The 16,083-nt window shown below is 39.1% G+C and overlaps 1 protein-coding gene across 5 annotated transcripts in view; it reads right to left on the bottom strand.

Annotated features, from left to right (window-relative positions):
- The window catches only part of MON2 (MON2 homolog, regulator of endosome-to-Golgi trafficking), an 80,610-nt gene extending 65,376 nt beyond the window's left edge, over positions 1 to 15,234 (bottom strand). For 4 of the 5 annotated variants that reach the window (XR_010430794.1, XR_010430793.1, XM_064655800.1 and 1 more), the window contains exons 1-2: positions 15,102 to 15,234; positions 2,546 to 2,609 (exon numbers count right to left, since the gene is read on the bottom strand). Coding sequence is in view for 3 of the 5 variants with exons in the window: in XM_064655800.1 (XP_064511870.1) it covers positions 2,546 to 2,609; positions 15,102 to 15,212 (175 nt within the window). In the remaining 2 variants the exon portion in view is untranslated. Of the gene's footprint in view, positions 1 to 1,654; positions 1,672 to 2,545; positions 2,610 to 15,101 lie in introns of those variants that run through there. The other variant, XM_064655801.1, reaches the window with a different exon arrangement.
- Between the last annotated feature and the right edge of the window lie 849 nt (positions 15,235 to 16,083).

The following is a 16,083-nucleotide window of genomic DNA, read 5'->3' on the forward strand; positions in this document are numbered from 1 at the left end:
TTTTTTCTAATCTATTAAAAACAATAATCTCACAACAATTATTTTTACTTTATGAAGATAAAAAAATTAATGTTTTGTAGATCTGGTTTTCTGCCAATCTGATTTGGTGCCAACCAGGCACATGCTGTAGTTCTTGTGGCTGTCCTGTGCAGGGACAGGAGTTGGACTTTGATGATCCTGGTGGGTCCCTTCCAACTCAGAATATTCTGTGATCATGTGATTCTGTGACTGTTTTAGCTTCAGTCTTAAAATACACAAAAATGTTATTGTAGCCAGGTCTGCCTTCCTTTGGCTACCAATTTATGGTAGAATATTTTCAAAAAGAAATCTACCTTACTGAACCATAATAAAAAAGAAGTTTTGGGAAAGTAAAATTCTTTCATTCCCTCAGCAACATTATAATTCTGATTTTCTAGAAAAACTTCTAAAACCTAAGTTTTTGCACTTCTGAAAGCCATGTGGAAATAATTTCTCAAATTTATCTCCTGTGAATTAAAGCACAAGATTTCTCCTCCTTTAGAATTACTCAAATCCTCATAAATAAATTATAAAGCATGCACAGATTGCCAAGAATGAACACTTTGAAACTGCTCAACTTTTTCAAGAGATAAAAAGAAGTTAGTTTAAGGACATTGGAGTTCTGGCAGGTTAAACACATCTCACCAGAAATAATAATGCTTTCTAAGATTCTAATAACGATTTTAAGACTGCATCTATTTTCCTAAAAATAATAATCCTACACAATGCAATGCTTCAAGAAGGTATTGGATCAGCTTATTCAAAACAACCTGCTAAAGTTGAAATGACAGTTTACATACATCAAAATATTAAAAAAATAATATCCCAATCAAAATACTTATTTGCATTAGTAGAAATTCTAGTAGATGTTCCTAAATCATCTAGCAGTCAAAAAGCATCCACCTCACTAGACTTCACAATTACAGTAGCATTTTGCAGCTTTATTATTACTAAGTATACATAGTACTACATAGTATTACAAAGTATACATACTATCTTCCTTCAAAAAGTTTTAAAGAGCAGATAGGAGACAATATCTTGGCATTAACTTATCTACAAGATTAGGTTACAACTGATACTTCAAAAAATACAAGAGTCCATTAAGAATTAAGACTGTGTAATAACATTATGTCTAAACTGTGGAATGTTAGGATAACATGCAGGCAAAGTACACTTTCTCAGTATGAAACTGTGGAACAGAGGGGAACAGTTATTATCCTATTAGCAAAGATTAACTAATCAAAATAACTTTTAGGACCTGCTGGTTTTCCTAACCTCATAACAACAAATCTGTGCAGTTTTTTTGATTAACAAAAAAAAACCCCGAGTACATTCTTGTTTAAACTTTCCAAAGGAAAAGTATTTTAAAAATTTGACCAACTACCAGGAAGTGTTCCCTCAAAAAGATAAAAGCAAAGACTGCCTACCTATGCCTAAATTCAATGATCTTTCATGTCTCTTCATTTTGAAATGAAGATTAAAAACCAGAAAATTTTGCAAGATTACAAACTAGCTTTCTAAAATACCAGCTTCTTTACACATTAATATGCCAAAGAATGTTGACTGTGAAGCTTCCCAAATGGCTAACTAGAGCTTTCCCTTGTTCATTTGTGTATTTTGATATAGCTGACATTACCTGGCATAGTTTTCCCACTTATGTCAGCATTCATGACAGCAGAAAAAACAAAGAAAATAAACAAATAAAAAAGAGGCATTAAAGTGAAACACTGAGGAGTGGGACTGTTACTTCAAATAATTCTAGAAAATGCCTCCTTAACAATATTTAATTTACATACATCAAAACAAGATATGATTTTAGACCTGTATCATTGGACCTTCCAAATAATCTAGCATTTCAAGGATTTTGACTACAGCTGGGGTAAAGCACTCAAGTATTAATGCAGGGACATTCAAATCTGGCCGAAGACTTTACCAGCAACTGCCAAGAAGCCATCTATTTACATACTATTTCATAAAGCTTAAGACAGTCAGAGTTTGTGTTTTAAGCACTTACAAAGCTGCAACTCACAAGATATCTCCTGTCCCTCAAGGCATTGGTACATCTTATATTGAACGACCTTGTCTCAGTCTAAGATGGATTTTTGCCTGCCAGTTACAAGTCCCCAAAGGCTGGACTCTCATATTAAATACACAGATGAGGATCACACTGCAGAACTCCACACAGAGCGCTCAACAACAGTTGTGGTGAACAAAGACAGTGACTAAAACACTGAAATGTGGGGTCTAAATATTTCATGTTATTTTTCTAAGTGGATGATTAATTTTGTAGAGCATCAACTGAAAATGGAGCCCTTCCTCAGCAACAGTATAGCATGAACATGAAACAAAAGTAGTATTAAAAAACTTTTATGCTAGGATTTTTTACTAGGAGTTCAAAACTAAAGCATCACTGATATAGCACATACTAAAAAGGCATGTAATATTACCAGACATATCGGAGACATCTTTTTAACATTTTGATCTGTAACTCTGCTTTATTTTTCCCCATTGTACTGCAAATAATTACCTGCCAAAATATCAGTGTTGCGTGCAGCTATTGTTTTCACTTTTATTATTCCTGATTCAGCAGCCTGGAAGAGAAGAAAACAAGTAGTTTAGATGCATTATATGTCATACATCAATATCTGCAAAGAAATAAGAATACTGTAGAGAAATAAAAAGGTACTGTCTCAGAGCAAAAAATGTTTTTGTAGTGCTTTCAGTAAGCAGAGCTAATGCAGAAGTGAAATCTTTGTAGCTGCTGGAATTCCTTTCCAGAATTCCACAGGAAGGGTTATATTCAGAATTTTTATAAATCATGATTCTCCTTGTGTTACTTTCCAGTCCTATGAATGCAAAGGAAAATCACTGGTAAGCATAAACACTGTTAAATAGTCTCTGTACCGTTTCAAACTATGAGTATAAAAATGAAACCCATTTTTCCACGGATTTTGTCTCCCAAATGCACTATACAAATTATCCCAGGATAGTACCATGTAACAATACTCTCTGTTCTCCCCAGCATGCCATACAATCCACACCAGCAGTTCCTCCCCTTTTCCCATAAGTATGACCTGACAGACCCACAGCGATCCCCCCTCCCTCAAGCACATCTCCAGCGGGACGGGACCCACACGTGCGCAGGGCGGGGGTGCACAGGCACAGCCTGGCTGGATGACAACCAGGTGCTGCAGGGCTGCACGGCCCACTGAGGACATCACACACTGCTGCCAGGGAACAGCAGTGTTCTCTTCAATTATCTGCAAACACTTCCCCACATAAGTCACTGAAGTCATGTTCTCTAATGAAATCAGGCCAAACTGAAAATATAACATTGAGGCTTTGCATTTCAAAACTATGACTTCTGACAAGTTTTGTGTACAAAACACAAAAATGCATTATACATGGTGCCTTTCCATTTTTTTAATTCTGTTAACACACTACAAGCCTCTGGAAACAATTAAATAAATGAAAATAAATGCAATAGGTTTTCCCAAACGATAGAATGCAAATTGCTGGAAAACACTGTTCTGCCAAATTTGAAAGAACACTTCCCCTTTTATTTCAACTTCATATTCCTGCACACTTTCCACACTAAATATTTCTATTTTTCCTCTGATTTAAAGATGTGTGCTGTCACTACATAAAACAGATCAGAGAAGCAGACAAGCTGTGGCACTAGAAATATGAAAGTGACAGTTCTACCAAGTATTAATATTCTCTCTCCATCAAAACACTTTTCCAACAAGATTTCCCAGAAAGTCAGGTTAAGATGACTGCATAAATTTGTAGTCAAATATTTTAATTGAGTTGATATACATATTTCTCAAAATAGCTGAATGAGAAATGTGGAGCTGAAATTTTCAACTTTTTTTTTTTTTAATTTCCCAAAACAACATAGAAAGACTAAACAGTGCCTTAATATCATTTAAGAGAGAAAGAAATTCTGGAGAGTTATTTAAGTTTTCCTGAACACAGTGCTTCTACTTCAAAACCAAAGACAATATTATCCAAAGTGTTTGGTTAACATACAACATGCTCAAATGAGCACAAAACAAGATACACATATATATTTTGCATAATTAAAATGAGGAGATGAGGAGTGCCAAACGTAGCTCTCATCTATTTTAATAACATTAACTTAATGTGTTGAAGTTCTTGAGTTTTAAGTCAATCTCTATTCCGCTTCATTTATAAATTGTCAGCTAACTGGCGGGGGTTTGTCACAACAAATCGTTCCTATTAATTAAGATAAAGGATTTGTCACAGTCCAACTCAAACATCATGGTTAGGCTTTGCGTACAAAGATTTGGGAAGTGTGTGCCTTTCCAGTCCAACTGGGGGAAGTGGGAGGGGGTCCAGTGGGCCATGGGGACCCCGGACGGGCAGGAGGGTGGACAGGGCAGTCGTGCCTGGAGGGTCGTGGGTGGGCAATGCGAGAGAAGTCCTGTAGTAAAATATGTCCAGCTTCAACTACCTTCAAACTAAAACTCATCACATCTACTGGCAATTGATTTCTTTCTTGCCAGGAGTGACAAGCTGAATCATTCTGATTCAAAGAACTATTAAGCCTGCTCATATGAGTGGCAACCACGAATACCATGCACTTGGCACAAAAAAGGAAAAAATTATTTCCAATATGTCTTTCAGTTGTTTCCATGCTTGCTTTATATAAGAGAGTATATTTTTTTTTTAAAAAATAAGGTCAAACAAAACAACAGTCATTAGACTTCTTACTACCTCTCTGAATAAAATCATTTTTCTCCATGAGATACAGGAAGTTCTATGATTATCTGCATTATGCTATGGTTTCTATTCAGAATAAAAATGTTTACAGTTAAAAGCTAATTACACGGCACACATCCTACAAAAGAAAAATAACATACATACGCCACTGTATATGTAAAAGAGACAACACATTAACACAAAAAAATTACCTCAGTTGATCACAAATAACCAATAGAAAAAATGAGACCATACACAGTCATCTGTCTATTCTGTATACATGAATGTAAAAGTGAGTTTGGACTGCATTAATTTAACTGGCAAATTAAAACATATATAAGAGATTTTAAGCTTACAAATTTACATCAAATACTATAGCACTCTGCAGGACACTGCCCCATTAGAAAAAGATCTTATAAAACATGAGAACCAGCATCATAATGTGTATTTATGGGTACAAATATGATAATATGATATTTACATTCACATTAATATAAGGTACCATGTTTTTAAAGCAGTCACCACTTTTAGATGTAATATTATCAGCTTCCCTTAGCACTGCAATTAATAGTGGTCTGATGAGCAAGGCAGTTGTCCTTTATCTTTAAAAGAGGCAAATACATGTAATTCCTGTAATAAAACAAAGCTTGAGTGTACCTAAAACCTTCAGTCAACTAGATTTCCTATTCTGCTGCTTTAATAACTGTGAAATGAACGTATACAAAATGCCTCAAACACACACTTCCCTTTATTGACTTTTGGTTCATGTTTCTGCTGAAGCAACTTTAGCGCCCAGTTTGGGGAGGGAAACATTGATGAAGAACAGAAATTGACTCTCTGTGATAGCACATATTCAAGTCATTCTCTTCTGGTACTTAGATTTGGTTTTAATCAAACAGCCAATAATCTCACAGCAAAATTCAACAGGACCCTCTGGGCTCAAACACTTGCTTCATCATCTTTCTCCTTCCTTGGAATTTACCAAATATTTGCTGATTATACCAGGAGCAGAGTGATAAGTGCATTTGAAAGGCACCAATTCTTCAAATCTGTCTTCTGCGGACACTGTGGAAGTTCTCAAACCCAACTGCAGTGGGCAGTCTGCATTACCAAAAGGTATCACTGTAGCTAACTCCATGATCATAATGATGTTACCTGGCAGCCCAAGAATGAGACTTGTCCTGGCAGCACGAGGAACAATGGCACAGCATATGCTTGAACATTTAACTCTCCCAGGCCAAGACATCTTGCAACGCATATGTACAGGCAAGCAAGGTACCAGAGGGATCACATGGGATGTGATCTGGCAGTACATCAGTTGCTCCACAGTAATTCCTATGGATTTGACCTTATCCTGGGGTGAACATGAAAGAGCTACCCTTCCTTCACTGAAAAATAATAACATAGTTAACAAGTTTTTCTAAGGGAACAATGACACAAAATTTGAATCTAAAGTGAAAAAAGTCAGCACCTTTTTTATTTTGTTAACCAGAAAATATATTACCATGAAGATATTTAATGCAACAACCATGTGCTAATTTCTACTAAGAACTGATCTAATGTTAAAGATATTTTTGCATGAACTTCTAAATTTGACAGCACTGTTACTGAAAGTTAATAAAATCAAGAATTTCCACTGCTAGTGCTTTTGAATGATCATTTGTGTTTTGGTTGTACATTGGAGCAAATTGGAGAAGATCTCCAGAGACACTAAAATTGCTGTAAGGTTTGCAGTTCTTACTACACAAACTATTGATTTCTCTATTCTAAAAAGAAAAGCATTCAGGAACGATGGTTTGCTTTGGTACTTACAATAAACTGTTTGCCAACCTTTTACTAAGACTAGATGAGAGTAATATATATTACCTATGATCATTTCATAACTATTACATGAAATAAAAAGAGAATTTTTTTCTATCCATCATTATCTACCTTTCCAACTAGAACACTAACCCTATATCCAATAGTTTAGATAAGATATCATCTGGTCTAAAGTACAGTTTCACTTCATTGTTATTCTGGCTTGCTTTGCAAAAGCACATTCTGGACCATTACTGTACCGCTAAACTATTATTTGGAAATGGACGCACTCACAAAAAGCTCCTCACTAAACCAGTCTCATGAAAGCACTCAAGTATACCACATTGGTTTGAAAAATCACCGTAGTTGCCTTCTGTATTTTTATCTTCCTCCCCACAAGCACAATCCCTGCTCTGACTCTCCTTTCTTCTATATGCTCATTCTACCTGTGATTTAAACTGGTGAATTGCCAGTTTTGATCTGACATTGCTGTGCACTCACAGGGGTTTATTATAGTGAATGATTTATTATCATTATATCAGAAAAATTATCATATAGAAAAAAATGAAAGCATTAACTGATTCTATTACACACTTTCTTCTCCAATTGAAGATTTACAATACTGCAGTTTGTGGTTTTTATTTTTTAAAAACACACAACCTTGTTAACTTCCAGCTTTAGTACAACTGTATTAGTTGCTCTCATATTTAAAGTGCTCTTTCACTTGACAGAAGTGACCACTCCTCTGGCCCACTGATCTTCCGAAATTGTCAGTCTGGAGTACCAGCAGACAATTCAGAATCCTGAAGGTTAACCACCAATAATGCCAGGAAAGGTGCCAGTGTTATCTAAAGTGCTTCAGAGCTGTTGCCTCTGGAGCTACCTCACTTGACGTGAACATAAAGATAATTAAATACAAATATTTTATATTACAAGTTTTCATTGCATAATCAAAATGCTACACCTCAGCTGGAAAAACCATCACATATAAATTAACAGAAGAAATCAGAATGCATAACAAATTAACATAATTAAAATAACATAAAACAACTCATTACTGAACAGCACTAATGTAGACAGAAAGACAAAAAAGCTAACCACGACTTGATAGAGAAGAAACACAGCCACTTAGCAACAAATTCTTAAGTTATACTTCTCTCTTCCACAGACAGATAGAATAAGGATGTACCCCATATTTTGTATTATATTCTATATAAATTATACATATATTTTTAATATAATATTAATATATATAATATATTTGAGATATATGTAGTAGATATATATGTATGGATATCCTGAGAGCCCATGTCTACAGTTATCAGATTTCTGAGTGATCCACTCAAGCACCACACAACTCATTTTCAATCAATGAAATAGAACACTTGCACTTGAATTTTAATGACATACTTTTGACACAACAATCATCATTCTACACTAAAAATAAAACAACAGCCTGTTTCAGAGCTTTAGGAGATGTACACTTGAGGTTCAAACTAATTTTGCCTTCAGCTTGTTGATCACAACAGATGGGACCAGGGAACTTTTGAGGGTTTGCCACAAGTACTACATTTAGAGTCACACAGTCAGAGACAGCAAGGCCCATTTGCTGGGCACTTGGTAAAGAGAAACAGTTGACAGTCTGGGCACCAGTTGAGAACTGGAGTCACCAAGAATTCCCAACTTCTGCTACAGTTTCCTGTATGATCTTCAAGAAGCCATGGGAGGCAGATGGGGATTAAATCAGGTATTAAGATGCACAAATTTAAATATTTAGACTCCCATTACAATGGAGATTGTCTCTACTGAATGCTCCTTAATTCTTAAAGCCTCTCCTTAAGCTAATTCAGCTGACCTGCTAGTAGGGGCTCAATTCAGAGGTCTAAGCTTAGGCCTCTGTATCCAAGACAACTACACGCAGACACCAGAAGACCCATGCTCTCCTAGGCCAGATGCTGGAAGCCAAGGAAGAAACATTATTGCACTTCAAGTGGCAATGTAAAACACCTAATGTCTAGGTGATAGAGGGAATCAATTCCCTGGCTACATGATGCCCTGAATAGTTATTTGGATCTATTGACAGTACTTCCATAACAAACCAAGCCTGCACAATCAATGAAGGGAGCTTAGACATGTGACATTAGTCACCTTAATCCTGCACTGAAATGTGTTCCTTGGAAAGTGTACAGAGAGACCGAGCTAGTGGAACTTTTAATCATTTTCTTTATTCATTAAATTGCAAGGCATTACGTGACGGAGAAATTTGGTCTATGTGCACGATGTGAATCCCTTCTGAACATATGACATTTGTTCTCAAACACTAAAACGATCATATGAAGCTTAGAATGCATTTGAATAGATGATGGTCCCCTAGAAACGTAAGAGATCACTTTTAAAAACATAATTTTGAAAAAATACTATGGTATGCAGATCAATATTGAATAAAAAACACTGTAAAACTAATGGATTCCAAACACGAAGTCAGCAGACACAGCAAGTGGTAAAGATCAGGAATTGTAATAGGAACTGAAGGAAATATTAGCAATCAGCCATTTCAGGTTACCAGCTCAGCTTTAGGCTGGCAACTCAAGAATGCTACAGAGTAATCTCCAGTCACATGCACAAAACACATGCTTGAGTGCAAGCTGTATAAGTATGACAATATGCATTTTAAAGAGCATTGTTTCTCTATTTCAAAAGAACCTTTAAAACATAAGTTAAGTGAATACCCCTTAAAAGCAAATAAAAAACTCTACAGTATTTCATCCTTCTGAACTAATGTTGTGAAGACCTGAAAAGAAACCACCCTGGAAAGTTCAGAGTAGGTTAAGTTCCCTGTAGGCTATAGTGTCAGAATTATTTAATCTATTTTATTAAAAAAATTAAGCAGAAAACCCAAAAACTTGGTTACTCCTACAGAAAATGGTCTATGTACAAAGGCTTGCTCTTTGTTAGGTTCATTTGGCTCATCCTTTTACCACTAGAGGGCATGAACACAGCACTCAGAAACCATTCGATGACAGTAGTACATCAAGTGACTCAGATGTCCAAATCACAAAGCATTTCAGCATGTCATTTTCTTTCTTAGCCTTCTCCAATTTGTGTACTGCACTAAGTTCAACAGAATTTCTGAAATATTATTACTGTTACAGAACAAACATATAATATTCACACATTTTTAACCGTTCCTTCCAGTTGCATTATGAAACCTAACAACCACTTTGACATTATAAGCAAAATTAACTGATCAGTATCTTTTTAATGTATGTTTAACTTTTGCAATACATCCTCATGTTTAGTTTCATACAGCTACTCAATGACATCAAAGATTCCCTAAAAAGGACAAGCTTCGCAACTATTTGTCATTAACTCTAAAATGTGTTCAGCATATAATTCCTAAACAAGAATGATTTAACCCAGGGGATTACACTGTTATGTACATGACTCAATACAAATAAGACAGGACTCCAAAGGAAGAAATGTATGAATAAAGCCTGTCTTCAGACAACACAACACAAAACAACACACAGACTCTCAGAAAGGGCAAATCCTATCTCTTGCCTTAACTAGTCCACACCACTTCTACTGTAATTAAGTAATTTAAAGTCTGCTTTGTCCAGAAGTCATTCAAACCCAAACTTTTTAACTTTTACCTTAAGAACTTTGTAAGGCTACTTGCCTGCAAGTAGAGTTCTTATAAAAGAAGAAAAAATAAGATTGCAACATTGGATTCTATTATTTTTTCTAGATACAGCAAATCACTATACAGTTTCAAAAATATGTCTGTATGCCAAGGGCACACACAACTCAATAAATAGCTAAACAAAAGCAATTCTGCTGTTTCAAACAAAGATCTGGTAAAAAAACCAGCACAGTGAGGCTATTAAAAACTTTCTTCCAGGAATATCAAGGGAGCATTTCAACTGACTGAAGTATTCAAACTTAATTCTGTGCTGCTTTTCCACGTGGAAGCAAGTAGAATACTACTTCTTTTCCAACCCTACTATTCCAAATCACCACAGCAACAAACATCCTAAAATATACAGGCACCTGCAATCAATGACACAACTGCCAAGCAGAGGGCATGCCCTGTCCCAGGCCAAGATGATCCTGCCAAGGGAGGATGCGGTCCTTGCCTGCTCCAATCCCACCTGCCCTTTCCCTCCTCTCCTACCAGCACAAGTTCACCTGTAACTGTGTAAGAGTTAATTTTTTTGTGTATTTTTTTAAACTCATTTTGCTTTTACTGCTATTTAAAAGTCAAGAAAAAACCTGAGTCAACATAAAGACTACAAGCCTACTAGAAAGCTGAGACAGCTTGACTGGATCTGTGTAAACAACAGTTACATACAATTGGAACTCACGCTGCAAGGAACTTTCGGGAGGAACTTATTTCCCTTTTAACTCTATTATTTCTATTAATTATAAATATTTTCCCCTAGTATTTCTAAGGTTTTTTTATGCAGTCAAATTATCTGGTTTTTTATGCAGTCAGATGTAGCTTACCGAACAATATTCCCATTCTGTAATAAGAAACAGCAGGCAACCTATTTAGCACACTAAACTATTTTCAATTTTGTGATAAGACAAAATTCTTCCACCAGTTCACTAAAGAGAGCACCACCAGCTTCCCACAAGCACAGCACAGGAGATCAAAACTCCAAACACTAGCAGGTTAAAATACTTTATAAAGCTCTTTTCAGGCTGTATGCAATTTGGGGCAGCATTAGCAGCACTACAACACTTTATAGTACAAAGCAAATCTGAGAACCCACTGTATTAAAAACAACAAAATAATGACCAAGTAGTATTGTTTTCTAGGAGAAATGCCAGATTACTTAAAATAACATGAACACAACTGATGCCTGTACCAAAGACTGTTTCATCCTCTGTAATTTCAAGCTCCAAAAGATACTGTTTAATTTACTCTTGCCCTGAGAGCTTCTATCCCATCCACAGTCTCTATTTTTCTAACTGGGCAACAAAAATACATTGTGAAAATATAAACACATTTTTCAGCAATGTGGTTATTTGTATGTCTGCCAGTGTAAACAGGCTTGGCATATCACAGACGCAATCATCAAATTACCTCTTGGTCATAGTGTATAGCTTTCATGCCTACTATACTTCTGTTGTTGGTGCTGATCTGACGAAAGTATCAAAAAAAAAAAAACCACCTAGTAACAAATAGATGTGTCTGAAGTGCAATAGTAACTGGTATTCCCCATGCCCTTAAGAAAAATAAGTCTGTTGCGTTAGTTAATCCCCAAACATCGTCAGCAACATACTTTCAAGCCTACAGATTCTTTCTGCAGCTCCCATTCTTAGAGCATTAAGTGGCATAACCAAGGAAAATCCTACTCAGGTATTATTTGTCACACAGAGCAAAAATGAGGTATGGATGCTTTGGAGCCAACAATACATCCTGTTATTTCTTAGTTAAAAGCTCTAAGGGGAAGGAAGTTTGCCACATATTTTTCTGTCAGAAGTTTAACACTGAAACTCAGCAATTTCAACGTTTCTTAACAGATTATCAAAGTCAGAAAAGTCAGACTCCACTGTTGTAAGTAACTGGACTTAGAACTATATGATACCCACATACATGTAACCCACTTAGAAAACTTTACAGACTCAGAAGTAATAGAAAAATATGAGATGAAATTGCTTAAAACAGTGAAGAGTTCAAGCTCCTAACTGAGAATGAGATCTAGATTTCACAGTTGGCTGTCCCCTTCTCTGCTGCATCCAAGCCCCACTCTCACCCTCCCCTGCCGAAAAAAGTCCCATAAAGTTCTTTAGCTGTGTCATCTACATGTCTGTTCAAAGAATCGTTCAATATTGTTCTGGTTTCCCTGTACCTAAGAGATATTGCTTACATATACATTAGAAAGATGTTTTAAAAACTAAATTAGTTTGAAACTTGGTTTGAAAACTAAAACTCTTTTAATAACATGAAATCTCTATTTTTTTGATCATACAACTGTCTAAAATCCTACAGTATTGATTAAAAAAGGACTTGCTCAAGTTAATCATCTGAGCAACAAGCAGAATTGAGAACTACATTATCACTTTTATGAGCAGAAAACCTATCAGTTTGTAGAATTTTGACACTATTAATATAAAAACAAAACAAAAAAGAACCAGAACAGACAAATCATTTTAGAAGTGGCTGATGATAACAAATAACTGTGAGCAAAGTTTTCAACTACGTCACACACTGGAAAGATTATTAGAAGCAGTTTACCTTCTTAAAGTACCTATCAAATCTAACAACTATGATACATCTAACAACTATTAATTTTGGACTATGAATTTTTCAATAGCTTTATCACAGTATGTTGAATTTATTAAGTGACGTGAAAGCACAGACATCAGCTGCAAGATAAACTCATAAATTACAACACGTAGTAGCAATGAGGAGTCTAGTTACACTGCAAGTAAAAAAGTAAGACTGTAAGTAGTAGGAATTTGTTTTAAAAAGCCTATGTTTAAACATAGTTTAAAAAAACGGTGCTTTTCCAAATCAATAAGAAGAATTCCTCTGATCACTCTAGCCAAATCTAATCATAATCAGATCAAATGCATGCAATTAAAATATCTGTTCAGCAGTTTAGATTTGACAAAAAAAGAACACCCATTTCCTTTAAAACTAGAACAAAAAAATGGCTTCCAGAAGTGAGGAAGTAAGATCATTTCCTATGACTATCATACATCCTACTGTAGGAACTCACAACTTAGCAGAAAGTCCCACCTCTTTTGTTAACATGGTCCAGTACTATTCCATAAACCTATCCAAATTCCAGACAATTGTGAAAAAACTTTGTTTTTAATGAAGAAAGCTAAGCAAATTGCCATCAAGATATAAAACGGAATAACACAAAGTCAAACTTACACAAGAATATGATAAATGTGCTGAACAAGTATCAAGAACTGCACATGCAGTAGTTACTAAATGGTCACCATGGCAAATGTAACGAAGCATTACTAAAAATACTAGCTTAAGGGTGACACTGCCCATCTCCTTTGCAGATCTTAAAAGAAAGTAAACATTAACCCAGTGGGGAAACTTGTTCAGGGACTAAACTTAAGAGTCACACAGTAATACACAGAAGAAAGTGGAAGCGGCACCCCCATGTCCCTCCAAAACACACAGGCAGATTTCTGTTCAACTGACCACAACTTTTTCTTATTTACATGTGACTACGCACAGTTCCTCAGTACTGATCACAACTTTCTCCTGTTTTTCTGTGACCACACAGAATTTCTCAAACAGACCAGCGTTCCTCTGCAATCTACAGTCATACACAATATGCTCTATTACAGTGTGTCACTTCATGCCTTTCAAAACAAGAACAGTCATTAGCTTCAAGTCACCTGTTAAAGGGTATAATACTACATACAACACTAAATATGCTATTACTGAATTGGAACTCAAGTCATATTCCATATGCAATTTCTTTCTTCTGAGCTTCTGGGTCTGCAGTTTAATCTGAGTTAATATATTAGTATTTTTACTCCCACTACTGCATAGAAAACTACCATTAGGGAAAATGTTAAACTGACCGTATAAATATAATAAAGAAACATATGGTTAAAATGTATACTTCAGTTAGCGAAAAAAAATCTGACTGCGCTTCAATTAAAGTAATCCGGCTCATCGAGATTACTGAGGTCCCTGCCTGCACAGCATAAACGGAGGTTTGAAAAATAAAACATACAACCTTACTCATGAGTTTATTAATGGGATTTCGTAGAAGGAAAAAAAAAAAGTAATCCAAACTTCTGTATCTCCCAAGCTTCCTCTGTTGTATCAGCTGGAACTGATACAACCCACAGCGCTGGAACCCAAACGACAACCCCAAAACGACGGGGCACGCAGCGACCACCAGCGATCCGCACAGTTCACACGGGCAGACACGGATGTGCAATGGTGAGGAATAAGGCGCGCCGATCTGGGAGCAACAGCAGCGTGTGCGCTCGTCGCAGGGACACGGCACAGACCCGAGGGGAGACCTGCGCGGCCCCGGAACCCCCCGCAGCCGCAGCGCCGGGGCTGAGCACAGTCCTCCTGCTTGCTCGGTGTCCGCCCGCCCGGGCGCCCAAGCCCCGGTACCGAGCCCGCCTCGGGCGAGTTTCGCTCGCTCGGTGGTGCCGAGACACCCAAGCCGAACTTAGTCTTTACCCCGGAGATCGCCAGGGGTGCAGCGGTGCCGCCCCCGCTTCGCCCTTGTCAACAGACGGTCTGCCCGCCAGCCCCGCTCCCCGCGGGGCACGGCCCGGCCCACGGCCCGCGCCGCGGCAGCGCACTGACAACAACAGCACAGAGAGCGCGACGGGCGCAGCCGAGTCCGGGAGCAGCCGAGTCCGGGAGCAGCCGGTGACTGCGGCGGTCGGAGCTTCCCGGGAGCGGCACCGTTCCGGGGAGCGGGATACGGGCACAGCGGCAGCTCCGCTCGGGCCGGGCCCCGCGGCCAGGGAGGCCCCTCCGGAGAGGCGCTCGCCGCCCGGCTCAGCCCAGCCCGGTCCGGCTCGGCTCGGCCCGGTTCAGAGCCACTCACCTCCTTGACGGGGGGGAATTTTTTCCGACACTCCAGGCTCAGGCCCCGCAGGTCTCCCTGCATGTTTTCCAGCAGCTTCTTCACGGCTTCGGGGCTGCTGGTCCCGGCCATGGTGCCGCCGGGCCGGCCCCGGGCCGGGCGCTGTTCCGAGAGGGCCAGGGGCAGCAGCGCCTGTCGCTGCGCGACCCCGGCCGACACGTCTGCGCCCCGCACCGGAACCCTCCGGCCCGGCCCCGGCCGCGTCCCCTCCCCGCGCCGTGGCCCCCCCGCTCCCACAATCCCGGGCGCCGGCAGCTTCCGCACACACGGCCGGGGGCGGGGAGAGCGGCGGCTGCGGGCAGGGAGAGTGGAGCGAGGAGGTGGTGCTCGGGCCTGGGCTGCAGGGCCCGGGGCGGGGAGCGCGGCCCGTTTCCGCAGCGTCACTGGGCCCATGGAGGGGCAGCAGCGGCGCTGGGACCGGGCCGAGGCGGAGCTGCCGGTGTGGGGAGCTCCGTGGCGATGGGACAAATCGCGTCCATGGCCGAGGGTCACTGGGGAAGGGGGTGGCGGAGCTGCTTGCGCCTCGCCAAGCGGCTGGAGGGGTCGGTCCCCTTTGCCCAAGTCCGGCTCTCAAGGGAAGTCAGCGCTGAATTTGATTTAAAAAAAAAAAAAAAGCTAAAAAGCGAGACAGACTGTTATGTTTTCCTTTTGAATCCTAAGTTTCTTGGTTTCTTTCCGGTGCGAGCACTAGAACACATTGCCCAGAGAGGTTGTGGAGTCTCCCTCACTGGAGATACTCAAGAATCGTCTGGACACAGTCCTGTGCCATGTGCTCTAGGATGACCCTGCTTGAGCAGGGAGGTTGGACCAGATGACCCACTGTGGTCCATTCCAACCTGACTCGTTCTGTGATTCTTCAGCGGGAGTGAAGCTTTGTGACCTTTGCAACCCGTGTGTGTATGCAGCTCTCTGTGTTTTCCTCTGGGCAAAGCCAGTGAATCCT

This window comes from Pseudopipra pipra, chromosome 5 (assembly GCF_036250125.1).
Source record: "Pseudopipra pipra isolate bDixPip1 chromosome 5, bDixPip1.hap1, whole genome shotgun sequence".
In the NCBI taxonomy this organism is placed as follows: domain Eukaryota; kingdom Metazoa; phylum Chordata; class Aves; order Passeriformes; family Pipridae; genus Pseudopipra; species Pseudopipra pipra.